The 27,453-nt window shown below is 52.7% G+C and overlaps 3 protein-coding genes across 3 annotated transcripts; 2 read left to right on the top strand and 1 right to left on the bottom strand.

Annotated features, from left to right (window-relative positions):
• Positions 1–1,011: 1,011 nt before the first annotated feature.
• Positions 1,012–7,476, top strand: NCLIV_056440 (Signal recognition particle GTPase, related; the record flags this gene model as incomplete). Its single annotated transcript, XM_003885199.1, has 12 exons — positions 1,012–1,089; positions 1,538–1,909; positions 2,503–2,656; positions 3,000–3,099; positions 3,568–3,718; positions 4,517–4,665; positions 5,063–5,163; positions 5,551–5,708; positions 6,245–6,359; positions 6,547–6,652; positions 7,016–7,187; positions 7,381–7,476. 12 exons carry the CDS (start codon positions 1,012–1,014, stop codon positions 7,474–7,476), a joined length of 1,752 nt encoding a protein of 583 aa, XP_003885248.1.
• Positions 7,477–12,702: 5,226 nt separating this feature from the next.
• On the top strand, positions 12,703–14,607 carry NCLIV_056450 (conserved hypothetical protein; the record flags this gene model as incomplete). Its single annotated transcript, XM_003885200.1, has 1 exon — positions 12,703–14,607. One exon carries the CDS (start codon positions 12,703–12,705, stop codon positions 14,605–14,607), a length of 1,905 nt encoding a protein of 634 aa, XP_003885249.1.
• A 1,911-nt stretch (positions 14,608–16,518) lies between these two features.
• Positions 16,519–26,469, bottom strand: NCLIV_056460 (putative RNA polymerase Rpb3/Rpb11 dimerisation domain-containing protein; the record flags this gene model as incomplete). Its single annotated transcript, XM_003885201.1, has 12 exons — positions 16,519–16,653; positions 17,387–17,773; positions 18,358–18,509; positions 19,350–19,528; positions 20,036–20,198; positions 20,838–21,051; positions 21,594–21,928; positions 22,448–22,523; positions 23,284–23,454; positions 24,185–24,300; positions 24,727–25,597; positions 26,326–26,469. 12 exons carry the CDS (start codon positions 26,467–26,469, stop codon positions 16,519–16,521), a joined length of 2,943 nt encoding a protein of 980 aa, XP_003885250.1.
• Positions 26,470–27,453: the final 984 nt, after the last annotated feature.

Raw genomic sequence — 27,453 nt, forward strand, 5'->3', positions numbered from 1 at the left:
AAAACCCACTCGTCGCTGGCGTCGATTGGCACACTGCAGAGAAGTACCCCGGGGAAGCTTCTTTCGACTTTTCTGAACCAGGGGACCGCGGAAGACCAGGAAAAGGAGCAAGAAGAAAGAGAAAACAAAGGACGAACTGGACGAAGAAATGGACGGCGAGGACGAAAGAGGGGAAGTGCGAAGGACCATCCACCGTTTTTGAACATCGACCCTGTGAGGCACACAGTCGCAAATCTTGGAGGCCTCTCGATTTTTTACTTCAAAACTCAGTAAACAGCTACCTCGAGTGCGTGCGCATGCACTTTTTTTGTTTTCGAGTGTCCTTCCTTCATGCCACCTTCTCCTTTTTTCCTCTCTCGAAACGCGGAGATTTTCGGTCGCCGTCTTGTGTGCTTGAAGACTTCACGCCTGGGTCTCTTTCCGCCGACGCACACCTTCCTCGAATTCGGTTTTTCCTCTTCTGCGCGTCTCTCGCCAGCGCCAACTTTTTCGTGTGTCGTCTACGCATCGACTTCTTTGGTTTCGGCTCCTGGTTTCCTTGTCTCTTCTTCCTTCCGTCGTCTTCCCGCGTCTTCTGTCTGTTCGACTTTCGTCTTGCTTATGTCCAACTGAGACCTGAGCCTCTCCTGCACGTTCGTTTCCGCTTCTCTCTGCGATAGAACAGGAACGCCAACTGAAAGGAAGACGCGCGCAAGAGTCGACAATTTCTCTTTTCGATTTTTCAACCTGGGGTCACTTCCCGTGTCGCGTCTTTGTCTCCAATCTCTTTCTTCTCTCCCTGGCTCGTTTCTCTTTCTTTTTTTCTCCTCTTTCTCTTCCCTTCTCCGTCGCGTTTGGCTCTCCTCTTTTTCTTGTCTCTTTTCCGCTGTCTCGCCGCCCGGTTTTCTTACGTCGTTAGGTCTTCAGCTCCTCTTTTCCCTCCGTCTCTGTTGTCTTTCGGGTCCTCAAGCTTCGCTCCCCAGCGCCGCCTTCTTTCCGTCTCGCCTCTTCGTCAATTTCTCCTTCTTCAAGATGGTTTTAGCAGAGTTAGGAGAACAGATCTCTGGCGCCTTGCGCCGTCTCCACACCGCGACGGTGGTAGACGAGCAGGTGAGGTTCTCGCCTGTCTCTACCACATGCAGATCTCTTTTCACATGCCAAGAGCAACGGTCGCGCACGCTTGCCGGCCTCGAGGGATTCTATTTGCACTGCGAGCTTGAAACAAGCTTACACAGTCCGTTGCTTTCTCGTACGCGTTTTTGGATGCTTCTGTTCGTTCTCTTCCCTCGTCTTCCTTCGTCGCTACCTCTCACTCTTCCTTCACTTCTTCTCTTCCTTCTCTTCGTTTCCCTTTCCTCTCTTCATCTTCCTTCTCGACCTCTTCCGTGTATCCACTTTCTTCTGTTTTGCGCGCCCCAGCTCTCCGCCTCAACTGGTGCCGTTCCTTTTTCCTGTCTCGTGTGCGCCCTTGGCGACGTTTCGCCACGCTGCTCTCGTGTCTCCTTTCCTTCTCCTTTTGACTCTCGCCTTTCCTTTTTGCTTCTCTCTTGCCCCGCAGGTTGTTCAGGAGTGTGTCATGGCAGTCTGTCGCGCGCTCCTTCAAGCGGATGTCCACGTTCGCGTCGTTCAGCAATTCAAAGCCTCGGTGACTGCCGGGATCAACAATCGTCTCCTCTCGCACTCCCAGGCCGCTTCCTCCTCCTCTTCTTCTTCTGCTTCTTCTCAAAAAGCTTCTTCCACTGCTGGGAAAGGCAGCGCCGCTCCAAGCCCAGCGACCGGCTCAGGCGGCACAGGACCGGCTGTCAAGTTCGATGTCGCCACCGGCGCAACCACGGAGGCGAGCGGGGTTGGGGCAAACAAAGACACCTTTCAGGAAATCAACACACGCGCTGCGGCCGTCGGCGTCAATTCCAGAAAAATCATACAAAAGGTAAACACGCTTCTTCACACCAATATAAACATACACATAAAAACATACATGTACATACATACATACATACATACATACATACATACATACATATATACATACATACATACATACGTACATACATACATACATACATACATACATACATACATACATGCGTACATTCATACATGCATACATGCGTACATGCATACATGCGTACATACATACATGCATACATACATACATGCATACATGTACATATATATATATATGTATTGTGCATATCTAAACGTAGCTATCTATGCCATTGATTTGTAAGTATATATCCATTAGTAGGTGAAAGCGAGGCTGCAGGGGGTATGGCGGATGATGTGGGGGTGCACGAGGAATTCGGAAGGGACTGCAAAAGCCGTGCCCCCGTTTCAAACCGGCTGTTGACACATGTGCATCTCTTTCATCTTTCTTTCCTTTCTTCTCGTTTTCTTCCCTCTGTTTTTTCTTCTTATCCTCGCTCTCTCGGTCTTTCTCTCTCGCCTGACCTGTTAAATATTTCTGCTTTCCCGCTCCTGAGTGTTTTGTGTTTGTCTTGCGTCTCTTTGCTTTTCCTTCAGTGTGTCATTTCGGAGATCGTGGCGATGTTGACGCCCGCGCGGCAGCCTTACGTGCCGCGGAAGGGCGCGACGAACGTGATTATGTTTGTCGGTTTGCAAGGAAGTGGAAAAACGACAACGTGCACCAAGTTTGCGCACTACTACCAGCGAAAAGGTAAGCGCTGGTGCACTGTAAAAGGAAAAGCGCAAAAAAAAACGACAGAGAGGCGTGTCGAACAGAAAAAGACGCACGCGTTCGTCCGTTCGCCCGCCCTGCACACCCGAGGAAGGGAACGGCATTCCTCGGGCATGCGTAGCAGGAAAGACCAGGCCCCAAGACGCCCTCCAGAGAGAACGCACGGGCGAATCGAGGCCATACTCTCGGTGGCGGGGGCTTCATCTTTTGCCCGATGAGGCTTCCTTCCGCCTTTTGTGTTTTTCTCGTGTGTCGGCGCGCCATTCGCTCGTCATTTCCACGTTTTCTGAGCCGTTTCGTTCTCCATCTCTGTGTTTTGCAGGCTGGCGCGTGGCGCTCGTCTGTGCCGACACCTTTCGAGCAGGCGCTTTCGATCAGCTGAAGCAGAACGCGACAAAGGTTCGGATCCCCTTCTATGGAAGGTGAGAGAAACACGGCGCATGTGCCCGGCTGTAACATTAAAACGATTATTTGTGTTACATTTTATATTGCCTTTTTTAGGTTGGGCAAAGTTTAGCCGGGAAGTTAGCGTCTAAAATCTGCGAGTCACCTTTTTTTCCATCCGTGGTTCTTCCGACAGTGGCGGTGACTCACTCGCGGTCCCCTCGCCTCCTTCGCGTTCGATTATAACCTGCTTTTCCTTCTCTCCCTGACAGTCACTTCTCGCCGTGGCCTTGCGCCCTCGTTCTCACCTTTGCGTTCGGGTCACCCGAGTTCCATCTTGGTCGTATGTGGTGTGCCTCTGTCTCTGTCTTTCTCGTTCTTCCTCTCTCTCTCTTCCTCGTTCGGTATTTCTCTCACTGCGTTCCTGTCTCCGTCCGTCTCTCGCTGTCGAGCACTGCCGAGCATCTGTCTCGTGTGTGTCTCCGTTTCCTCTGTTTCGTACGCAGCTACACGGAGGCCGATCCAGTGAAGATTGCGGAGGAAGGCGTCGAGCAGTTCCGGAAAGAGAAATACGACATGATTATTGTTGACACGTCTGGTCGGCACAAACAAGAGGCCGCCCTCTTTGACGAAATGAAGCAAGTTGCGGAGGCCGTTGTAAGCGTCCATTCCTTGCCCTCTTTTGCCGTCTCCGTTCAACTCTCGGCAATTCACCACAAACCCTATGCAATTCATCCGCGAACACGTTTAATATCTATATCTATATCTATCTATATATCTATGTATATATGGCTTCAATTATCAATCTATCTACGTAGTACATTCTGTGTGGAGTTTCCGGCGGAGATGTGTGTTTGCATGTAGATATGTATGCGTGCACGCACGTCATCTGTGTATGAACGAATGTGCATGTGAATGGTGTATACTGATGTATACATGCATGCACGTGCACATAGTCCCTTCTGTTCCTTGGTCGGCGTTCCGCGCCAGCGGTGCTTCCAGCATGCGGCTGTGGAAAGCCGCGGAGTCGATGAAATGGAGGGTATCGCACTTTCGCTCGCGTTTCCAGTAGAGGTGTACCACTGACTCCATCGTCTCTCCAAGCAGCAGACGGGATTAAGCCGTGCACAAAAAATATGAGTTGATAATAAACATAAGCCTAAGGAGATATATATTCGCATGCCAAAAGAGTTTGTACTTTCCAAGAACGCATGCATGCAGGGATACATCGACAACAATGAAAGTGATTAAACGACCATCTTTCTCTATATACTGTGCGATCCTCTTTCTCGCGTCGGTATATCTGTGGTCAGTCTTTGCGCTGTATTTACACCCCATTCCTGTTTGCCAGCATCTCGGCGTCCACCCCTGCGTGCACACGTATATATATGTATATAAATATATATATATATATATGCCGCTGGGCATTCACTTCTCTCTGGCGTCTTGTTGCAGGATCCCGACGATGTCGTGTTTGTGATGGACAGCCACATTGGACAAGCTTGCTTCGAGCAGGCACAAGCTTTCAGCGAGAGCGTTGACGTCGGAAGCGTCATCATCACCAAGCTTGACGGCCACGCAAAGGGTGGAGGCGCACTTTCCGCGTAAGCGAGGTACCACACGGTTTGTAGTCTAAGACTCAAACACGCGAGACATCAACATGCATATATATATATATATATATATATATATATATATATTTGCACATGCACGTCTGTATGGTTGTGTAATTTTGCTTTTCGTATGCAGTGATACATATATGTGTATGGCTGTATATATCGTATCCTCTAGAGCAGAAGATGTGCGTGCACACACGCATGCATGGAGCTGTGTAGAGTTATGATTGTTTCGTGCCGCGTGTCACGGGTAAGGAATGATCTCTACTTTTGTAGAGGCAATTGTCTGACGAGCGGGCCGTGTGGTGTTCGTGTCGGGTGTCTCTGCCACGTGCCTTCTGTCGTTCACTTTTTTGCGAGTTTTTGCCTTTTGCTCTTGTAACAGCGTCGCCGCGACAGGCGCTCCAATTATCTTCCTCGGCTCGGGCGAGCACTTTGATGACTTCGAGGCCTTTGAGGCTAATTCGTTTGTTTCAAGGCTTCTCGGTGAGGAAGCGCTTTCGGTAGAAGAAACAGTTCCCGTCTCTGAGGTCTGCCAGGAATTTTTGTCTCCCTTACATCCGTAGCCTCTGGTTTTGTCCCACCGCTCCTGTTCTCTCGCCATCTTCCTTAATCTCTCCTCGCTCTTATGCTCTTCTTCTCTCTCAACCGCCTTTTGCGCGCATTGCGTTTCTCTTCTTAGCGTCGTCGCCATGATTTTCCCGGTTTCCATTTTCGCGCCTTTCTCTGCTTTCTCTTCCGTTCTTCTCTTTTTCGCTTTTTCGCCTGCGTTCTCTCGTCACCTTGCCGGGCGCTGGGTGTCTCCTTTGAAGCCTCGTGCGTCGCTCAGATGCATTGCCGAGTTTCCCCTCCGTCTCTGCTGTCTCTCCGCAGGTCTGGGCGACGTGGGTGGCCTTTTCTCGACGCTGAAGGAGATGGTCAGCGTGGAGAAACAGCAAGAGTTGATGGACCGCTTGAGCAAAGGCAGATTCACGCTCGAAGATATGGGGGAGCAGTTCCGCAACGTCCTCAAAATGGGACCTATCAGCAAGGTAAGGAACGCGACAAAACACGCCTTTTTCTCTCCGCTCTCCCGTGTGTTTTCGAAGCTTGTACACGCTTCTACACACCGTGTCAACAGCACGTTATATATATACATATATATATATATATTTATGTACATGCATGCATGGATATATACGCGTAACTCTCTAGGGTGTTGGGAAGCTTGGAGATGCCGCGATGACACACGCATAGCTGCATATGCATCCTTGCATATGTACGTGTGCGTATGCATGTTTAGATTGTTTTATAGGAATGTATGGCCATGCGATTTTCCATGTGTCTTACCTGTTCGTTTGATTTGGGAGAGCAAAGGAGACGCACAGCGAGACCGTTCAAGGCGCAGGCGTCGCGGGGGGGGGATGCCTGCTGTCCCGTGACTGCGAGTAGATCCCCCGCTTTGATTTTGCACATGTTCTCTGTCGACCAATCGAGGGGAACCTGGCCCGAGAAGAGCGAGGACGAGCGCTCTCGGCAGAAATGAAACACGGGCCAGGCAGAGATTTGGACTGCGTTGCCTCTGCAGGTGATCAGCATGGTTCCTGGCATCGGGAGCAACTTGATTTCAAAGAACCAGGAGCAAGCAGGGGTTATGCGAATCAAGCGTTTTCTGTGCATCATGGATTCGATGACCGATGAAGGTATTGAGAGTTTAAGCAAAAACGCGTCTTTCGCGCATTCCGCTTTTCGCTTGTTTCCGGAAGTTTCACCTGCTAGCGTGTGGTCTCTACACCTCATTCCGGCAGGGCTCTAGTGGCTGGGGTGTAGAGACAGAGGGGTGGCCCGGAACCTAGGTCGAAGGTATCGTGTCGGCTGTGTTGCGTTCAGAGTTGAAGTGCGACAAACAGTTCACAGACTCTCGCATCCTCCGAGTTGCACAGGGCTCCGGCACGTCCCTGGAGGAAGTTAAAATTCTTCTTGATCAACACAAACAGTAGGTTTCAACGGGGGAAACAACGCGCTTTCAACACCTCTAGGCACGCGGCGGAATCTCTCGGCTCGGTGCGTGCGCTGTGAACCTTTCTGTCACCAAGGCGAAAGTTCTCGACTTATGAGAATTTGCGTCTTTTCTTTTTGTCTCCTGTGTGTCTCTGTTCCCATCGTTCTCTTTCTCTCGAGGACTTGCGCCTCCTCTCCGTCGAGGCCTCTCTGCTGTGTTCCCCGCCGTGGTTCTCTCCCACGAGCGCGAGTCTACTGGGCGCCAATTCAGTTGTTTCTCGTTCCGCAACAGTTATCATCTTCTCAGATACTTCGGCGTCTGCACGCGGGGCGTCGGTGTGCTGTCTGTGGTCTCCAGATTCAGCAAGATGGTCGGTAAGATGGGGAAAATCGGCTTAACAAAGGAGAGCGCGTTGCAGAACATGATGCGGAATCCTCAGCAGATGATGAGCAAAGTTCAAAACATGCTGGACCCGCGGATCCTCAAACAAATGGGCGGCGCTGGGAATATGGTGAATCTTCTTCGGGAGGTAAGCCTTTTTTGGGCTTCGTCAAAAGGCCGTTTGTGCTTTTGTTCGGTTTTGGTATCCGCGAGGCTTTGTGTAGTGTTCTCGCTTCTGTAGTGCCGGCGCACCAGAGTGTCTGCGGATGCGTTTTTCCCGTAAATGTCCTGTTTTGTGCGCCTGTTCTTGATCCCCCTTCTCTGCTGCGCGTCTGCTTCAGCTCCAGTCCAAGGAAGGCATGGAAGACATGCAGGAAATGATGAAGCAAATGGGCATGGGAGGAGCCTTCCGAGGCTTCGGCGGCGGCCGACGCTAGCCCGCACGGAAGCAAGAAAATGCGGAAGACGGAGAAGGAGAAGAAGACGGAGAATGGAGTGCCTGCGAAGCTGGAGGGGCGAGAAGCACTGGGGAGGAGGCAGAGAGAAGTGGGGGGGGGGGGTGGAGGTAAGAGAGGAGAACGAGGAGCTCGGGGGCAGAAGAAAAGGATGAGGAGCAACGGCGAATGATCAAGAGGGTATGGGTTTGGGGAACCTGAGAAAAGGGGGAAACAGTCTCGAGAGAAGAACAGAACGATCGACAGTGGAGCGAAAAGTGAGACAAACAAACCATGGGAAGGCAAATGAAGACTCACTAGATTTATTCACACATGCATGCACGCGCATGCACAGCAGTCGGGATGTAGATGAACGCATTCCCTGCATGTATACAGGTGAACAGCGTCGCGTTTTTTCCTTCTCGTCATGTGCATGCATGGCTGCGTATCATGCTTCGAACGCGCTATGCAGGATACTGTCTATACATGTCTTTACATGTCTATCATCCAGTTGCGTAAGGCTGACATTCGCCAACGGCGGCGGCTTCACCAGCGGATGCGTTGTGCCTTGAATCGCCTTTCCTTCTTCGTGGACACAGTTCGGGGTTGTCTTGCCCTCTCTTTGTTTACGCCTTTATGTCGTCTCGTGCGCTCCCTCACGGGTGGATTTCCCTTTTTCTCACTCTTTCTGGTGTCTGTAGCCTTGCCGCAGGGTGTTGAATCGCGGGTTGTGCGTCCTATGCATTTGTGTAATTACATATATATATATATATATATATATTATATGAGGCGTTCTTTCTTGTTTTCGTATTTCTCCTTTGTCAGCATTGTGTGGGTATAGCAAAGGACCTCTTTAATTTCGTTTTTCTTCTCGGCTGTAAGCCTCCCTTTGTAGCGGCGAAGAACTCCCCTCGTCCCTGCATTCTGCCTGCTCGTGTTTGCTCTTCCTTTTTTACCTCTCTCTGGAGCTGGTTGAAGGGTTCCTTTCTCTCTTTCTTTATGTATCAGGTCCGTTCGTTTTTCCTTTTTTTCTGCTAGGACTTTCTACCTCGTTGTGCCCGCTGTCTCGCTTCACCTTCGTTCTTCTGCTTCGAGATTTGTTTTCGTCTCTTTTTTCGCGGATGAACCACTCCGGCACTGCTCGCGTAGTTTTATGTAAATCTCGAGAAACCAAACCGGCAGGATGATTCTTTTTCTCGTACGGGACATTCTGCACAATCGATGCTCTCTGCAAACCCCACCTTCTCCGTCCCCCATAGCAGCTGCTCAGCAGAAGAGCAACACAGGTGCTCGCCGGCGTCTCGGCTTATATTCGGAGGACACGCGAAACCTGTTGTTAGAGTGAACGTTCATTCCAAAGTTTCCAGAAGAGATACGGCGAGTGTGGGAATAAGCAAAATCGCCTCAGAGCCCAGACAAGTGTTCGCTCCCGGTGTCCAGTGCGGAACAAATCACCTTCCCGTATATCTCTGGCATACCCGCATTGAAGGCGATACTTCTATATGCACATCTACATTTACTCTCTCACGATATGTACATCCGTATGTAGGTATGTATATATATATATATGCGTGTATGCTTATAGAGGAGCGGAGAAGAGGAGTTCTGCCTATGTCCTCGCTCTTCATTTGCCTGTGTCTGGTCTTCTCACATTCCCTGTATCCCTCCCTATGCGTTCTCTCTTCCCTCTCGCGGTGTTAGCCGCGCTGGTCTGTGCACCTGTGGCGGATCGCTACTTGTTTTGTTGTCCGGTGCTTCTCCGCACGACTCTTGAGGATTTCCAGTCTCTCCGTGAGTAGATACGCCTAGCTCGACAGCAAAATACATCGAGACTCAAACACGTTCGCTGTTCCAGTGGAAATCCAAAGAAAAGAGAAACGGCTCGAATGCAAGGCACGTCGCTGCCAGGCTTTTGCCTTGCCGAGACATAAAATAGAATAAAGTCAGACATGTGTGGGTAGAGGAGAGGGCGCCAAACAACGAGGGAATGTGGGAGACCTCACCGCGTCACTTCCAGTGCAGCAATGTGTTCGCCTCGTTCACACACTCCCGCACAAACAGTAAAGGCTGCTGTTTTGGGGGTTATGCATTCCTTTGCATGCACCCTGGACAAGGCTTATCTGAACAAGAAAAAGAGAGTCGAATGCTCGGCCGTACTGACGGGGCGCGCTCCCACCTTTCGAGAGACAGGAGAAACTGACAGGGACATTACGGCTGCATCCCCCCCCCCCTTCCCCGTGAGGGATGCCGCCTCAGAAGAGACAGAGGATGGAGAGGCACATACGGAGAGAAAAAACAGAGAAAGGCCGAGAGAGAAAAGAACGTGGCATAAGTAGTCAGTGACAGGCGGTAGACAGCCAGCCGAACCGAGCTAGGAAGGTAAAGCCTAAGCGATGCGCTATTCAGCAGACTGACTACGTGAGGCTGTGTCACCAGCGCAGCAAATTAAGCAAACTCACAGTTTCCTGTGGCATACCGTAAATCGCTAAATCGAGATATACTCCCACTTAAGCACATCCCAGTGCATATCCCCGAGCATATACGCACCTACATCCACCGAGTCACGTATCAAGTACGCGCTTATACGTACGGAACCGAGATGTGTATCAACGTCTGCAACACATATGATTACCTATATATATACATACATTTTTATATTATAGGTATGTAAATGTGTATAGGTAAGTAATTATGTTGGGTATTTAGGTACGTGTGTGTCAGTATTTGGAAAGAGAGCGCGGTATGTTGCAAGGAGTTGAGCGAGAGACGGGGGACTCGACCAGATGGACCCTGTGTTGTGTAGGCGTTTGCTAAGCTTGAAGAATAAGTGTTCTGTCGACAGTCGAGTGCGCGAGTCTCTCTGCAGGCTCCGGCTCGCCAAGTTGACAGAGAAGCAAACGCGCGCAGGCGAGAGCTCCGCAGGCTGGGGGGCCCCTCAGAGAGCAGCGACAGCAGAAAGACCAGCGGCAGCAAAAAGACCAGCGAGGGCTGGACAAGCGGGGAGGAAGACTTCCGAGCGCCTTTTTCAGCGCAGCAGACACGGCTCAACTGTGTATATGAATCTAGAGAGATGTGCAGAGGCGTGTTTTGCCGCACTCTAGACTCGCTTCCAACTGAGTCGAAAAAAAAGAGCGGTTTCGAAAACGCTCCGCAATCGATGCGCCAGCTGTCTGTACACTGAAAGAGGCACACGCGTGCGGCGTCGGCGGGGACTGAACTCTCGGCACTTGGCATTTTTCTCTGTTTTATGGCGGTTCTCACCGGCGGGATTTTTCTGCATTCGGCTAATCCGCGAAGAATCGCTGCGGCGCTGCATGCAGGAAATCCTACGCAATTGCACTGATTTTTTGAGGACAGGCGCAACGGACTCTGGCGACTGCAGGCAGGAATTCCCGCCCCTCTCTGCTTTTCCTCCTTTCCCGCGCGAAATGCGTTTCGGGACGCCTGTGAGCTTACCTTTTTGCGGTGAGGAAGGAGCCGAGCGAGCACCCAGGCGCGTGTCTGAGGGCGCCAGACCTGGTTTCTTTTCTCTCTTGTAACTCTGTTGCAGGCGGTGCCGCAGCGCGCTCAGCAACGGACGCAGGACTTTACTTGCTTCGCAGTCTGGCCTTTCTCCGAAGATTTTCGCATTCTTTTCCGTTTGTTTCTTCCGCGCTCTCGCGCCGTGTTGCTTTTCTCAGGTGCGAGCTTCGAGAGGCGAAAAACGCGAGTTCCGGAATGCCGAATCTGCGCGAGAGGAGGGAGCAGCTGCATGTCCTAGGTTTTTCTAGGGGGTGAGCGAGGCGTGCGAACCCTCCCGTTTTTGCGTACCTGGACGCGAAGGCGCGTCACCTTTCCGTCTCTTTTCGCGGCACATGGCGTTCCTCCAGCATTGCCGGACTTTACGGGCAAAGTTCTCAGGAGTTCCATCTCTTCTCCTGGCCTCGGCCGATTTGTACTGTTGCAAAAGCTGCCGCTGCTCTCTTCGCTGTCTCGGAGGCACCTGACCACCCTCTCCTTCCCTGTGTACTCTCCCGTGGAAAAAGGTCGCCGCGACGAGGCGGATGCTTTCCCCCTGTTCTTCGTCTCCGTGGCCTCAACGCGCTTTTCCCCAGAACTAAGAACGCGACGAGTGCAGCGACAGCCGGCCTTGCGCGCACATTTGCGTCTTCCTGCCAACACACACAGCTCAAGAACTCCGAGCTCACGAAAGTGCAGCCTCCAACTTGTAACTTGAAAACACTGGCAGGGAAACTCTCAAACCACCGACTGAAAAATCGAAACAGACACCGAAAAGTCGTTTTCCTTTACCCCCATCGGACCCGCTCGTCTGCCCACCTATTATATATATATATATATATATATATATAATATTATATGCAGCTGTGGGTTGGCGGACTCTGGCTTCCGTGGGATTCTTGTAGCTTTTTAGTGTGCGGCTGTGGAGGAGAAAGTCTCCATCTGCACTCGCCTTCCCTGTGAATGGCGCTGCTTCGGACGCCGACCAGCGGACCGCTACGCCCTTCGTACGTGTAGAAATCTTCACGTTTCCTGTCCAATAACTGCATATGTATGCATATCTATACATTTTATATCTACGCATGTGCATTTGATATCTACACAGGTGCATATCTATGCCTCATATGTATGGGTGGACTCTGAGGCGTTTGCACAAAGGTGCTCTTGCATGTCTGCTCCGTATTGCGTTGGGTGACTAGTGAGGGAGGCATCTCTTTCGTGTGAGGAGAGCCCGCAACGTCGCGTCTCCAGAGAGCCTTGCCAGCATATGGTGACGGAGTGACATTGTGGGAAAGAGACAGGCCACGGGAGAACTCGCAAGTCTTTGAGGAAATTGCGGAAGGCGCCAGGAGACACGGGAAGCCGCACACGAGAGGAGCGGAAACACCCGGCGTCTTACCTACACAGAGACACCTGAGGTCGTGCCCGTTTTCCCCCGCCGTTCTCTCGCGCCTTTTTCTGCTTTTTGCATGCATTTCCTCTCAGCCCTGTTCACTTGGGCGCTCCTCAGTCCGCACGCTTTCCGTTCGTCGCTTCCTTCTTGTTCTCTCCCTCTCGACCTATCTCCAGTTGTCTTTTCTCTTAGACCCGCATTGTCTGTTCTGCGTCGTCTGTCTCCCGTACTTTTTCGAGTGCATCGCCCGCCCTCGACTCTGTGCGGTTTTCCCGTCTCTTTTCCCCCTTTCTGCGGGGGACCTTCGTCGTCAGCGCGCCTTCTGATTTTTTAGCGAAATGTCCAGCGCGCCGCCTCGCGACGCGGTTGCCGTCGACGGCCCCAACTGCGGAGAACAGCGCGGCGCCAACTGCACCACCCAGGCGTCTTCGCCTTGCTCGCCGCGACTTTCGTGCGCTTCTTCGACTCCTTCAGAGACGCTGCCTTCTTCGCGGCCCGAGGCATCGAGCGGCTTTTCTGGAGATGCGTCTCCGCGGAATGGCGGGGGCGACGCATGCAGTGCGTCGGCGACGAGTCGGAGAGACGAACGCGAGGAGGGGAAGACTGAGAGTGTCAAGGGTTGCCGAAAAACCGGAAGGCGGGGAAGGAGACGGAGACCGAGGGAGGAAGCAGGGGTGGGCGGAGACGGAGGAGCACAGAAGAGCCACAAAGCGAACAACGCGTGCGCCAGGGAGGCCGAGAAGGAAGAGTACCCGGATCGAGACGAGCTAGGAGAAACAGAGAGGCAGGAGGAACCTGGGACGCCGACAGGCGAAGGGTGCGCAGTAGACGCCCGAGGTGAAAGGGAGACGGAAGACGCGCCGCCACCCTCTCTGCACGGTCAACCGATGCATCCGGCCGCCATGGAAGAGCCCTGTTCTTCCTCCTCGTCACAGGGCGAGGAGCGCGAAGGATCTTCGTCTGGTGTGGAAGTATCGCCAGAAGGAGGCAAACACAGTGACGCGTCTTGGTTTCCAGACGCCTCGACACAACACACACCTTCAACTGAAGAGCCAGGCACCCTTGTCGATAACCGGTCTTACTCGTCCTCTTCTTCCTCTCCTTCGTCTGTCCCTACGGATTTCTCTGCTTCAGCTATCGATGTGCCTGTGTCTCGTGCGCTTCCTGTTTCTCGAGGGTGTGATTCTCTCGCGCCTGTGGCAGCGGGGGGGAGTGCGACGACTGCCGAGGCTGGGGCTTCAGGTCTCCACCCCTCGCGTCTTTCGTCGGAGATGCGCCGGCTTCTCCTGGAGTACAAAGTTCAGGTGTCTCCTCTTGCTGCGTCTCCGCGGCCCGCGCACCGAGTGTCGCGGCTGCGCAGTCCGCCGCTCTGGCCTTCGCGGCGCGAGGCGGCGCCCGACGCGTCGCGCTTCCGTCTGTCATCCTTTGAGGCGCCGGCGCCCGTGCACGTGGACCTGTCTCTCTCCGCGGACGAGATGCATGCGTGCCCGTCTCTCGCCGCGCTGGACGACTCCTCGTCTCGAGCGGGGCCTCCGGTCGGCGTGCTCGACATCGACATTGCGCGGCTCTTGAGTCGGCGTTTGCGCATCACGACGCGCGGCCCGAAGAAACCGTCCAGTCTCTCCCTCGCTCCAAACAGCCGCTGCGGCACCGAGCCGTGCTCGCCGCTTCGCGGGCCAGCTCACGATGTATATACAGCTGAGCTGTCGGGGCAGGGGCTGAGTAGCGCAGAGGACGCGGAGAAGATGGAGCGGCGCTTCGAGGAGCTGAGGGGACAGAGCGACGGAGGGGACTGTCGCCCTTCTTCGTTTCTCGCCTGGGGATCGGCGCGGCCGACGGCGGCTCTCGAGGTGTCCGGGGGCGAGCTCTTGCGCCGCGGACGGAAGCGAAAGCGCGCAGCTGCGTTGCTCGACAAACTGCAGATTCTCAAGTGTCTGAACTGCGGAGAAGTCGCGCGCGGCGGCTACAAGTTCGGCGACTATGTGATTTGCCGGTGCTGCGGCGAGAACAACTTCGTGGTCGTCCGCGAGTGGAGCCCAAGCGGCGAAGCGACCTCAGTCGGAAGGCCAGGAGACAGGGGACAGGTCGCAGGGACAGGCGGCGCAGACCGAGGTCGGTGCGACACCAAAAGAGAAATGAACGGCATGGACAGCAAAGACGATGACATGGGAGGCAAGATGTTGGGAAGCGACGATAGCTCAAGTGAAGACGAAGCCCCCAGCGCAGAAATGTTTCAATACTAGGCAGAGAAGACTCCCGAGAGAGCGAGGCAGTTTCGCGAGTGCGACAGAATACGATGAGAAGCAGACCAGGGAGGAACTGGAAGGAGCGAGAAAAGGGGAAGGAGAGAAGGACAGGGGAGAGAGACGGAGAGAAGGACAGGGGAGAGAGACAGAGAGAAGGACAGGGGAGAGAGACGGAGAGAAGGGGTGTGGAGACAGTGAGGGTGTCGCGCAGAGACGGAACACTCGTTCGCGGTTGCACAGGGAGGCATGAGAGAGAGTCGGAAGGGAAACAGGGAAGAGATAGCCGGGTCAGAGAGATCAGTGGACACGCGAAGGCGAAAAGGCGAAACGATGAACATAGTCCTCGCCGTTCCGGTGTCGTCTGCGATACGAGAGACGAGAACAGGGAAAAGAAAAACGGTGAAAGAAACTCCCTTGTACAGTTTGTGCAGACGAGGTGGAATCACCTCTTATGCAGATGTACCGGAGCCTTTCATTTTTTTGGTTCTTTTTGGCTCTGTCTTGCGTCGTCGCATATCCAGGAAGAGGGAAACGACGCGCAAGAGGAGTTCGAGCGTGATTTTTTAGGTCCCATGCAAACGCGGAAAGAAGACGCATTTATATGTATATATACTTATATATATATATATATACATATATGCGACAGAGCTTGTGGACGTCGCAGAGGCGTGTGTCTTTGCCGTGTTTGCTTTTCTCCGCATTCAAAACACCTCGATAACCTCACAAACGGAGCTTCGAAAACGAAGGGTTTTGTTTCTTCAAACAAGGCAGCGCTATGGCCCAACTCGATCAATCTACACAGACCGAAAACACAAAACCCACAAGGCCTACCCATATATATGTATATCATATACGTACTGATAAATGCAGATTTGCATGTAAATATTGCACAGAAACTGACATAGGGCACATAAGCCGATATAAAGTCATCGGTGGCTGAGCTTCTCGGGAGGCGAGCGACTGTTTGCTCTCCGAGGCTCGGAGGCAGCTTTCGTCGAAAACCCTTTTTTCCTTTTTCGTTGCGACCGCAGAGCTCCACCTCTTTCCTCTCTTGCTCGGCTCTTCCTTGTTTGTTGTAGAGCCGCTTCCCTGTCTCTCGCTCCCAGGGTGCTTCCTGCGTGTGCATTTTGGACTCTTCAACCGCGCGATCGCTGCATGCGGTCGAGCGTCAGTCGCAGAACTCAGAAGAGCCTCGAGAAGTCGTGAGGCCGCGAAACTCGCCAGACGTCTCTCGGCACTGGCCACCCTCTTCCTCAGTCATTCCGCACTTTAGTCATTTGCGGAGAGCAGACTCGTTATGCGACCAAAGTTTCTCTCCCTTTGCGAGAGAGGACGGCCTTTCTTCTCTGTAGCGGCTGCAAGGCTCGCGGCGTTCTTCAGGGGCTCTCCCTCTTCTTTTTGCAATTTTCGCAATCGTCCCGGTCTTTCAACGACGCGCTCACCCAGTTCAGGCTCTTGGCAGGAAAGGCGCGGTGGGGTGCCTTCCCGTTCGCTTTCCTCGCCAGGCCGTGTACACCCCAGAGAGAGAACCGCAAACGCCTCCCAACGCGCGCAAATGCGTCTCAGGAGCAAATTGCAATTCACACAGGCTCCCGCCTTCTCCAGCTCTTTACACGCACCCTCGATCCCTTCTACACCCACGAGTGCAACGCATACTAACCGATACACAAATCAAACCATCGATCTACATACAAATATACACCCATATATATATATATATATATACAAAACTCCATACATACATATGGGTATATACCTACATTTTTGTGTATTGGTATGAATCAGACGTAACAATAAGGGACGCAAATGCACATATATATATATATATATATATATATATATCTGCGTGCACGCGTCTCTGTGAGTCGTGCAAGTAGAGACAGGTCAGCGGTCGAGGAGACGGGCGATTTAACAAGGAGATGCGTCGGAGTGCTGAGAAAGGAGGGACTCGAGCAGAGCGACGGTGGCGCTGCCAACATGCGGAATTTTTCGGAGTTGCTGCGGGGTGTAATCGCGTACGTCCGCCAAGGTCGCCAAGCCAAACTGAAAAAACAGAGAAAGGTACAAACGAGCTCTCTGACTGTTGCCTTTCGAGACAGAGCTCTCCTGCGGTGCGTCCTGTGCATGAAGGCCCAAATGCGTCCCTGTGTTGAGAGTTCTAAGCTCGTCGCGAATCTGAAACACAAGAACTTTCCGCAAATCCCCGGTCGCCTAAAAACCTCAAGATGCCTTTCTGCACATATGTATCGATATGTTGAACCATATCTCTAACCCCACACTCTTCTCATATATAAAAATAAATAAAAATAATTGCGTAAACAAATTGGGTTGTCACGGGTTCGGGCCGATGTCTTGTGCAGATGTGTCTCCGCGTATCTCTATCCGCCGTCTCGTCTTGGGGGAATCTGCGCGCTGTCCACCCCAACAATCGCGCGGCGACTTCCCCTCTTCCCCCCCTCCCCCCCCCGCCCCCGCTCCCAACGTTTGTATTTACACAGAATCTCCGTTTCCCAAATGGACTCGCCTGCATTCAAAGACGGAAACCATGCATCTGCATCTACATATATACATATATGTAAATCCCTGGATGCACAGATGTCTCAAATGGAATTCGCCTGTCTCGTTTCCTATTACGTATCCCCGGATGTTCTGTATATCCACCGAGAGTTATGACCGCCGTGGAAAGACTAGACAAAGCCCCCGATCCATGCGTGAGTTTCCCTTTAAGTACAACTATATCGTGTACGCCTCCGCGTCTCGTTCGTCTCCCTCGTACCTCGTGCAGGGAGTGCAGAGCCTTTGGCGGGAGGCCAGAAATGGACGCCAGAAGCACTTCAGAGGGTCCACGTTTCGCCCGTCGCTCCTGCGTCTTTGCTTGACGCGCACGTTTCTCCGTAGTCGTGCTCACGGGTTTGCCCTCTTCCAGAGCTGGTTCGGCCGAGGACTCCTGCGTGTGGAGATTCCCCGGGCATGCTCGAGTGCCCGTTGCCTCTGTCTCCTTCTCGCCGGCTTCGGGCGTCTCTGCGTCGTCGTCGTCCTGGATTTTCTTCCGTCTCCGCCCGGCCTTCTTCCGGGGTTTCGACGAGTCTGAGTAGCCATCCGCGGGGTACGGCGAGCGCGCGAGCTCACGCTTCAGCCAAGACACCGGATGCACGGGACAGGGCTGCGAAAAGAGACACCGAGGCGGAGAGACAGTCCAGCGCGAAGCCCCACAGAGAGAGAAAGACAGACGAAACTAAGCCGTGGAGCGCGACGACAAAGGGGCGAAGGCGAGGAGACAACACAGTGGTGTGGAAAGAATGGAGAGGCGAGGGGAGGCAAAGAAGACAAAACGCGAACGTGAGAGTGGGCGACGCGCATTCACGCAGCAGCGCGGTGAGCATATCACGGGGTGTTGGGTCCGTGCCGTTTGGTCCCTTCCCTCTCTTCCCATTTGCCATAATTTTCTCTCAGAAGGCGAGTGCGTCGGCAGCGGACAAGCGGCAGACTCGCCAGCACACTGCGCCGTAGGAGTCACGCGACACGTGTGTTTTGCCTAAAACGCGAAGTGGTTTCCTTCTTTCGTGCTCGGTTTTGTGTTCCTTTGCCTTTACACGTTTTCTGTATGCGGAGACGACGTTCGGCTCCATGCGCGTTTCCGCGAACTCTGCAACACCCTCCAGTCCCGTTTGCGAGGCTGTCTGCCTGGTGATCCCTCGCGCCTTTTCCGCCGTCTATCTCTGCATCCGTTTGAGACTGGGATCTCACCGGCGGCCGGAACTCTGGCATCGCAAAGCTTTTTTCGCCCTCGGCGAGCTTCAAGCCCTGACTTGGATCTTCCCAGACCATCAGAGGCGGACCGCCGAGCCTGTCTTGCAATGCCTTCGCTTCCGTCCACGCCGCCACGTGCTTCCAGGAGGCTGTGCACCCAAAGCGAGAAGGGAGGCGTGAGGACAAGAACGCGCCAAGGCGAGAGAAGAAGCAGGGATAGCAGAAGGCGAGAGAGAGAAGGAGAAAGAATGAGAAAGAGAGAAGGAGAAAGACAGAACGAAGGAGAGGCCACGAGAGAAGGGGAGGTAGAGAAGAAGAAAAAGAGAGAAGGTTGACACAGAGAGATGCCAAAGGCGAGAAACGGAGAGATAAAAAGCAAGAGGAGGACACAGCAGGGAGAGGCGAGAGGGAGAGAGCGACGGAGACAGCGCATGATCAGTTCACGGATGTGGCAGAGCGTTGAACCTAATAGAGGTTGAGCACTCGGAAGAAAAACGGTGGAGGGTGAAGGTGCCGATTGCCGGAAGCCCACGGCGCTGAGGCTATCCCATATCGGTTCGGTTCTGTCACGATGTCGATTACTGTTAACAATCGTTCAGGGATGAAAGCGAAGAACGAGATTGAGAGAAGGAAACACGTGAGGCACTAGACGCCCCCGCGGCTGCAAAAAAGGCGCGGCCTGAATCCTCGCACCGCAAACTTAAGCACAGATAGGTGGACAACTCCCTCGATATCTATCTGCATCTAAGCCTCCACGCCAGTAGGTTCATCGATATAGAAACGCCGACAGTGATGTCCGCCTATTGACCTATATATATATATATATATATGTATATATTAGTTCTGCTCCGTTCTATGTGTCCGTATATCTACATGTATAGACACATCCGTATGAACATACAGTTGCATCTGTTTGAGGAGGGGATAGGCAAGTGAAATCTGGCGATTTGCAGAGAGCGACACTGGATCATCGAGGAAGTGCGATTTACCGTTGAGGTCTTCGTCTTCTGTTTTCCAGTCCACATCCTGCACGAGCTGTCTCCGCAGGTCCAGCAGCCACGCGAGCATGTCTTGGAGAGCAAAGGCGAGAACTTCTTTCGGACTCTTTGACGCATCTGTCCAAATCTCAACCACCAGCTGCTCGGTCGGATTCGTCGACACTTGCCGACTGCGAAAAAAGAAAACCCTTTCGCGACAGACTCCGAAGTTCCCCTCGCGGACGCGGGAAACGGCGCATGCAAAAGCATTCTCCGCACGTTTCCAAGAGACAAGGCACCGTGACATGCGCACACAAAATCCCATAGCCAAAACAGTTATAGACAGAGCTGCAGATTCGGAAACACAGACATGCATGCACACACAGATACACTCATGCAGATAAAAAAGACAGGCATACTCAAACATACATAGATGCGCAGGAAACGTCTTCACATGCAACAGCTTCAGCTGCAATAACGCCCTCGGATGTCTCCGGATTTGCCAGACTCGCGCCAAAACACATGTTGACCAAGCCAGACCCGTCCGTCAGCTCATCCTACACGGTACTGCATGCATATATATATATATATATATATATATATAAATGTGTATATCGTGTACGGCGATGTACATATATATATATATATATATATATATCATTATATGGACGAGCGAGGAACGAAGTTGTTTGACTTACTCCTGACAGAAGCGCGTTCCCATGAGTTTGTGAACTGCCAGTCTCATCATGGTGCATGCTCCGAAAACGCAGCTCGTGGGGTAGAAGCCTCGGTTGTCCACCTCCCATATCCGGCGTCGCTTGTAACACCGTGTATCGACGCCTTCTTCCTCGCGGTAGAGCCCTGAAGAAGGCGCGCAAATGCAGAGGGAAACGACAATCTGCCTGCTGTCTCATCCGCCCGCCGACAAGTCCGAATCCACTCCGCACTCGTCCTCGAACGTCTCCTTCATCAACTTACACCCGACGCTCCATTTGCAGTCCTACAGTTAACACCGTCTATGCCCCCCCCCCTCCCCCATATATAAAACGATATAGAGAACAATATAATATATGTACATATATATATATATATATATACGAGCATACGCATCTATATCCACATATCTACACATATATGCACAGATTGAATACATACATGTATATATATATATATATACATAATTGTATCTACAAGTAATGGAACGTGTTCGGTCCTGCTTCGTGTCTATATTTGCCTCTGCCGCTTTGTCATTTCGTGAGTTCGGCGCTTCGTGCAGATTATCGTGAATGTGTGGTCATGAACGTGAGTGTCTCTCTGTTGCATTTCTGCGCCGCTGTCGCCGGCGAGGTGCTCCGGTCCCCAGACGGACAGCTCTCGAGTCCGCTGCCGCGTCTCAGCTTCCCGTGGTTTTGCGCGGGTCTCTCTCTGCTTCGTCCACCTTCTCGTTTTTCTTTTTCGTTCTTCTCCTTTTCGCTCTTTCCTTTTTCCCTCGGTGCTTACCGTGGAGATCGGCTAGCCAGGCGCCTCGGCCCCACTCGAGTTTGATTTCGAGGTCGAGGACGCCGCCCTCTTCCACTTTCGCGATGAAGTGCTCCGGATTCGCCACGCGCACGAAAGAAGGCCAGCCGATCATCCCCGCAACCAGAAGCTGCGGACCGACAACCTTCACGCGGATGCAAGCGGATTCCCGAGGCGCGAGCGTCTCAAACGCCACCTGGCAAACGAAGCGACGAGAAGAAAGAGAGAGTGGGGATCGAAGAGCCGAGGCAGGGACACGGGCGGAACGGAACGGGCGAAAACTCGAGGGAGCCGTGGAGGACCATGCCGCAACGCGTGACGAGAGACAGACACGCGACAGAGGCCCTCACATATCCCAAGAGCTGAGAGGGAGATCAATCCGCTCACCTCGTTTTGTCTCTCTCTCTATATCGTTATCCTTTTCTCTCTATATATCTTTATCCTTCTCTCTCTCCATGTGCCTCTATGGCCCTCGCTCTGTCTACCTGTGTCCATCTATTTCTCTCTGTGTGTGAGTCTCTCGATCGCTCTCTTTGCCTCTATCAAGACGTCTGTGGGTACGTGCATGCATGCCAGAAATAGTTAAGACATCTGTAAAATCCAGTTATGCATGAGTGCACACAGGCCGTGATCCAGTCTCTGTGTAGGCTCGCACGTCTACACATATACGCTATGGCAACTCCTTTCTAAAGAATACGGATATGCGAAGGTGCGTTTGTTCCTTGAGTGTCTGTGTACCCCCTTTAAATTGAGAGCGATCTCGAGGATGTCTTCGCGAACGCTGGGCAGTTTGGTGACCATTGGTTGAGTCTGTTCGCCGTCGCCTCCGCCGGGTTCCCCCTCGCCTTCGCTGGCGACCGCGCCGTGCATGTGTGCCTCGGAACGTTTCTCGCGGGTTTTCAGCCTGCCTTTTCTCGCCCCCTTCTTTGCCGCCTGCGGAGGCGCATGCAGTTTCAATGCCACCACTGCATGCCCCGGACAACGCTGAGCAGCGAAGGCCTTAATGAGAGAACCCATCGTCCACCCCGTCGTTACGGGAATCGGACCGATGTAAAGCTTCTGGTACAAGTGTCCTGAGGACGCAAAACAGAACAGAGAGAAGAAGGCAAGACCAGCTAGAGACGGGAGAGGAAACAACGAAGGAGAAAGAGACGAGAGGGAAAGGAGAGAGCAAACAGAAAGAAAACAGAAAGAAAACAGAGAGAAAGGAGATGTGCACATGGGGAGATCTGGAGGACCAAACGAAACGGACGCGCTGAGGGACCGACCAAATGAGAGGCGATGGAAGCGCCCTACCTCACGGCCTCTTCCGAACGGCGTCCCTTTCATCGCACGCTCGAAGATATTACCTCCTTCACCCTGGCACTCTTTGTCTCTTTGACTCTTTTGCGTGCGCTCTCTCATTTGTTCATCGGTTCGCTTTCCTTCTCTCTACTGCTCTCTTTCCGTCTCCCTTTTGCTCGGTTGGTCTCTTTATCTGTCGCTTTCTCTCGTTGATTCTATGTTCCGTGTTCCCTTACGCGGCGCCGGGGCTCTTGTTCTCGTTACCACTCACGCGGACGTCTCTTTGCGCAGCAATCGACGGAACGTACCAGTTTCAGGAATGACAGTGACATTCGTCGCCTCCTCAACACGCAGAGTAAATTCCTTGTCCCACGACGGCCACGTCTGCGCATGCAAACAGAAACACACGACAAAGGGAGAGCGACGCCCTGGCAGAAAGGCAGGACGAGCGACGAGGAACGGACCGCCGTCCGAGCTAAAGCGTCCGCAGAGCCTTTCCCTCCTTCGAAATGCTCCACAAAATGACAATAGCGCCGAGCATCGGACGTTTGGGCGGCATCAGCAGAGCGGAAAACAGGCAGCCGTAACGCCTCCGTATAACCGGTTCAAAAGACAAGACATCGAGATCCCTCTTGACCCCCCTAGTCGCATAGACCTCGCCATCTACACAATATATTTACGACGCTCTGGACACCCCCGGGACGGCAGATATACTAAAGCGGCTGTGCCTTCTGTCTCCCTCCCTATTTCGCCTCCTTTGTTTTCACTCTCTCTCTCTCTCTCTCTCTCTCTATATATATATATATATATATATATGGATTGCTGCTGTCCTACAGCTGTAAAAACAGACGGTCGTCGACAGCATGAATCGAACGCGCAGCGTTGGCAAAAATTTGCGCGTTTTCGTTCTGCAACCGCCGGTCAGATGGACGCTACGCCTGGGCCTCTCGAGACGGGCACAGGGCCGCCAGAGCGTCTCACAGGCCTTCCCCCTGCCACGCAGACGCGGCGTAACTCCCGCGCCGGGGTTCGTTTCTCCCCATCCTTTTCCTGGGTCGTCGCCTCTTGCCCCGTTGCGCTCCTTCTGAACCTTCCGCGCGCCTCGAGAGAGATGCGAGAGAGCCTTCAAAAAGGAGTCACTTACATCGAAAATGCGTGCATCGCCGTACTGAAGACCCATGCGGTCGCGTCTGGGTACGTAGGCAGGGGTGAAGGGTAACAACGTGAGGTTGTATCGAGGCGTGTAAATCGTCGGATCCAGAGTCGTGGAATTGTAAAACTCCTCGTAAATCGGGTAGTGGCGCACATCGTGAGACTGCGGAGGCGCATGCAAAGACGCAAAACCCTCGACATGAACTGGACAAACCACTGGCCTGGACACGCGAGACGCCGCGGACACGTCAGCGAAAGAAGAGGGTACAGAACCAGAATCCTCAAAATCCAAGTCTTCTGTTAATAAACGCCCATGCTTCCATATATATATATATATATACATATGCATATTGAGAGAGAGATGTATGCTCCGTCACGTACACACATAAATATATAAGCATATATATATATATATATATGCGATAATCTACCAGTATCTGTTTACGTAAATCATGAGGTGCGCGTATGTAGCTAGGGGATGCTTTGTGCGCATGTGAGACCTATGACGGTGCGGAAACAGCTCTCCCAGAGAGACACTTATACACGTGTACGTATACACGAATATATATATATATATATATATATATATGTATACGCTCATATACTCGTCCCCAAGTGTGGATCTTTATTGATATTCTTTCATATCGGTCAGGTGAACATGCATAGATATTTATGTACAGTTGTGTATCTGCATGGACGCTGTTCAGGACTGTCGGGTCTTGAATGCGTGACAGCCTTCACCGGAGAATGCTAAAGCGTTTCCCTTTTTTTCGCTCCTCTCCCTCTTCTTCGCCCTCTTCGTCTCTCTCTTCCTCTCTCTCTTCTGTTCTCTCTTACTCTCTCTCCTTCGCTTGCTTCTTCTCTCTTCTCTCTCTTGTCTCTCTCTCGCTTACCAAGCCTCGCGCCTCATCCCAGAACTGGAGAGGCACGCGGTGAAACGGCGGCTCCTCGACGCCTCTCAATGTGGTGATGTTTGGCAATTTCTCAACTCCAGGATCTGTCCATCGACCTGCAGGAAACACAAAGCACCACCGAAAGAAGAATCCTGTCACGACGTAGCGGCACTCAAGGGTGTTTACAACGACAACGAATGACCTACATACATACATACATACATACATACATACATACATACATACATATTTTTATTGAAAGTACCTCTCATTTCGCAGACATAAATATATATACTTGTAATGAGGTACACACGTATCAATATATATATATATATATATATATATATATATATATAGCATGTATATGCATGCGTACCCGCCAGGGGTTGTACCATTCAACCATCCGTGCATTTATAAACTCACATGTATGCATATATAGGCGACAACAACGTATTCGCGTTTCGACATATCGATATATATATATATATATATATATATGTGAATGTGGTGTGCATGGAGATACATTGGTGCGGGGTAGATACCTCGATTGAGAAGATGCCAGTTTTTCCACGTTTCGGTTTGATTGACGTGGTCTGCTGCGAAGTATCCGTGTCGCCAGAGGTACTGTTGTTCGTCCTTCGAGAGGAGGGATGCGGGCGCGCCCGTTAAGTTTTTCGGATGCAACTCGACATGCGGGAACCGCGGGCCTCGATTGTAGAGGGTCGTCGGAGTGAGCGCCTGCGCTGCGGCCTGTGCGTCGTCTAGACCTGTCTCGCCTGCACGCGCTTCAACTGCAGCCGCCGGCGAGGACGAAAAGGAGGAAGAAGAGGCGGAAGACGAAGCACGGGATTTGCGCTTCCCAGGCTGCCTCTCAGCCTTCGGAGGCGCCGAGGGGAACGGCGCCGCTGCAGGCTCGCCGGGAAGAGGCGGAGTGTCTCCGCGGAGGCGCGCGGCTGCGTAGTACATCGCCAACTCGTTCGTCGCAAAGACCGAAGCTGGAGAGTAAGACTCCGAGGACGGAGGAGCATCAGGCGAAGGAGGGGAGGCTGTGGAGTCGTGCTCAGAGGGGGTGCGTGACGGGGCAGCGTCGGAGCGAGGAGCGTCTGTGTAGAAGTTTATCGGTGCTTCTTCGTCTTCGAGGCCCGCATCGCCGTACCGCGGAGAGACGGAAAGGCGCGAGGAAGAGCGCGAAGGAAAGCCAGGCTCCGGCGAGGCGAGAAAGGCGCCGAGAAACGAGGCAGGCGCAGGCAACTGGGGACGCGGCGAAGAGCGACGGAGAAGAGGAGACAGGGGCGAGAAAGGCGAGAGAGCGGCCGGAGACAGTGGCGAGGGACGGAGCAGAGCCGACACGCGGTAAGAGAAAAGGGAAGTCAAAGTGGAAACTCGAGAGCTGTGGGAGAGGGCGACTGCCGGCTGATGCAGACGCGCACAGGAAACAGAGGATGGCGAAGCGGAGCAAGACCGAGAGGAAGAAGCTGAGAGGCAAACGAAGGCGCAAGACGGACGTCGCCTCCTTGGCTCCGCGAGCAACGAGCCGTTTAGCGAATGCAGGTCGCCTAAAGGGAAGGAAGGCGAGAGGAACGAGAGGGGTGCACTGCAAAAAGGCACACGAGAGGCAGGGACGGAAACAGAGGAAAAAGCATTCGAGGGCGAGAGAAAAGGAGAGGCGAAGGGAAACTGACGGCAAGAAGATTTGAACAACGCGAGGTCTCGGAGAGGCAGCTTCAAGGAGCGGAAGGTGAGAGCCTCGGAAGGCAACAAGGTCGGGAACAGGGGGAAAAAGACCGGTGGGGGAGACCAGAGACAGTCTTCATCTCCGTTTGAGGCGGGGGGAGGGGGAGACGCCGAGGACGAAGTGTAGGGGAAAGGAAAAGCAGAGAGCGCTCGACGGCAGAGAGAAGAGGATGCAGTTGGGGAAGGAAGGCAGCCCGAGGAGAGAGTCGAGAACCCGACAGGTGGGAACGAAGAGACAGAGAGATTCAGGAAGACGAGAAGAAGATGAGCGAGGAGTCGAAGGGGGTGCGTCGGGCCTCTCTCTCTCGCCATGCTTTGCGTGTTTTGGCAGCTCGAGTGGGGACGGAATCGACCGACAGAAAGACACCCTAAGCGGCATGTGTTTCCTGAAGCGTCGGAGAGCTCACATTCTGAAAAAGAGCCGAGGAAACAGACGAAACGCCGACTGCTGTCTCCGCCCCGACGCGGTCGATACAGCGCGCTGGTCTGCAGGCGTCAGTGCCTCTCTCCACTTCGACTTCCCAGGCATTCACCAAGAAAGAAGCGAACATCTTTATGGAGGCGATCGATTTATGTAGACTGAGAAGAAAGCACAAAGTCTACATCTAAATGAGCGCAGGGGACTTGTCCCGGTGCTCCGGGACGGTGTATGTACACATGTCCACTTCTTCATAAAAACATAGCATATATGTGTGCAGGGGTCATGGAAGAAGGCGTGGAGATATTTTTCGTTTTCGGCGGTTCATTTTCGGGCCTCGAGAAATGTCCTGTCTTCTCTCCTTCACTTGAGAGACAAAATCGACGACCGCGCAAGCCTCAAATAGATCGCGCCGTGATCTGCCGAGAGCTCCCGCGTAGAGCGCGGGATCGATGCGGAGGAGAAAAAGGAATGATACGAAAAAGCAAAGGAGTAGAGTTGCACTGTCTGCTAGCACCGGAGTCCCTCGTCAACCGAGAGAGACGGTGCGCGGAAACGGCGATTCTTCCAGGAGACACGAAACGGACCAGATCCAGGGAGGGAACGAGGAGGAAAGGAGACATGGAAAAGGAGACAACTGTCTTTCGTTCAAGGATCCGGAGTCACGCGAGAGGCTTGGCTGTGTGTTTGTGTGTGTCTTGTGAAGAATCGAGGAAAACTCGCAAAGATGAGCCAAAGCGAAAAGTTGTTTCACGGCGCGCATGCAGTCGCGCTTTTAAAAAAGCTCCGTCGATTGTGGGGCTGAGACACATCGCTCGACAAGAGAGAGAATTACAGTCTTTTCTTCTTTCTAGTTCTTGTTTTTTCTCTTTTTCCGAGCCTCTGCCTACTCGTCGCTTTTGATTTTTCTCAATCGCGCGTTCGCCCTCTCACCATCTTCTCCTTTTCTGATGCGTTCAAGAAGCCAAAGGAGTGAGCACATGCAAACTAAGCGACAGCTCCACATCTTCTCTCTCCTCTCTTCTCTCGCCTTCCTTCATCTTTCTTCTTCTTTTGTCTTTTTTCCTTCTTGCTCTTTCTTCTTCATCCTTCTTTCTGTGCGTCGCCGTTTTTATCC

The sequence above is a fragment of the Neospora caninum genome, chromosome XI (genome assembly GCF_000208865.1).
Source record: "Neospora caninum Liverpool complete genome, chromosome XI".
In the NCBI taxonomy this organism is placed as follows: domain Eukaryota; phylum Apicomplexa; class Conoidasida; order Eucoccidiorida; family Sarcocystidae; genus Neospora; species Neospora caninum.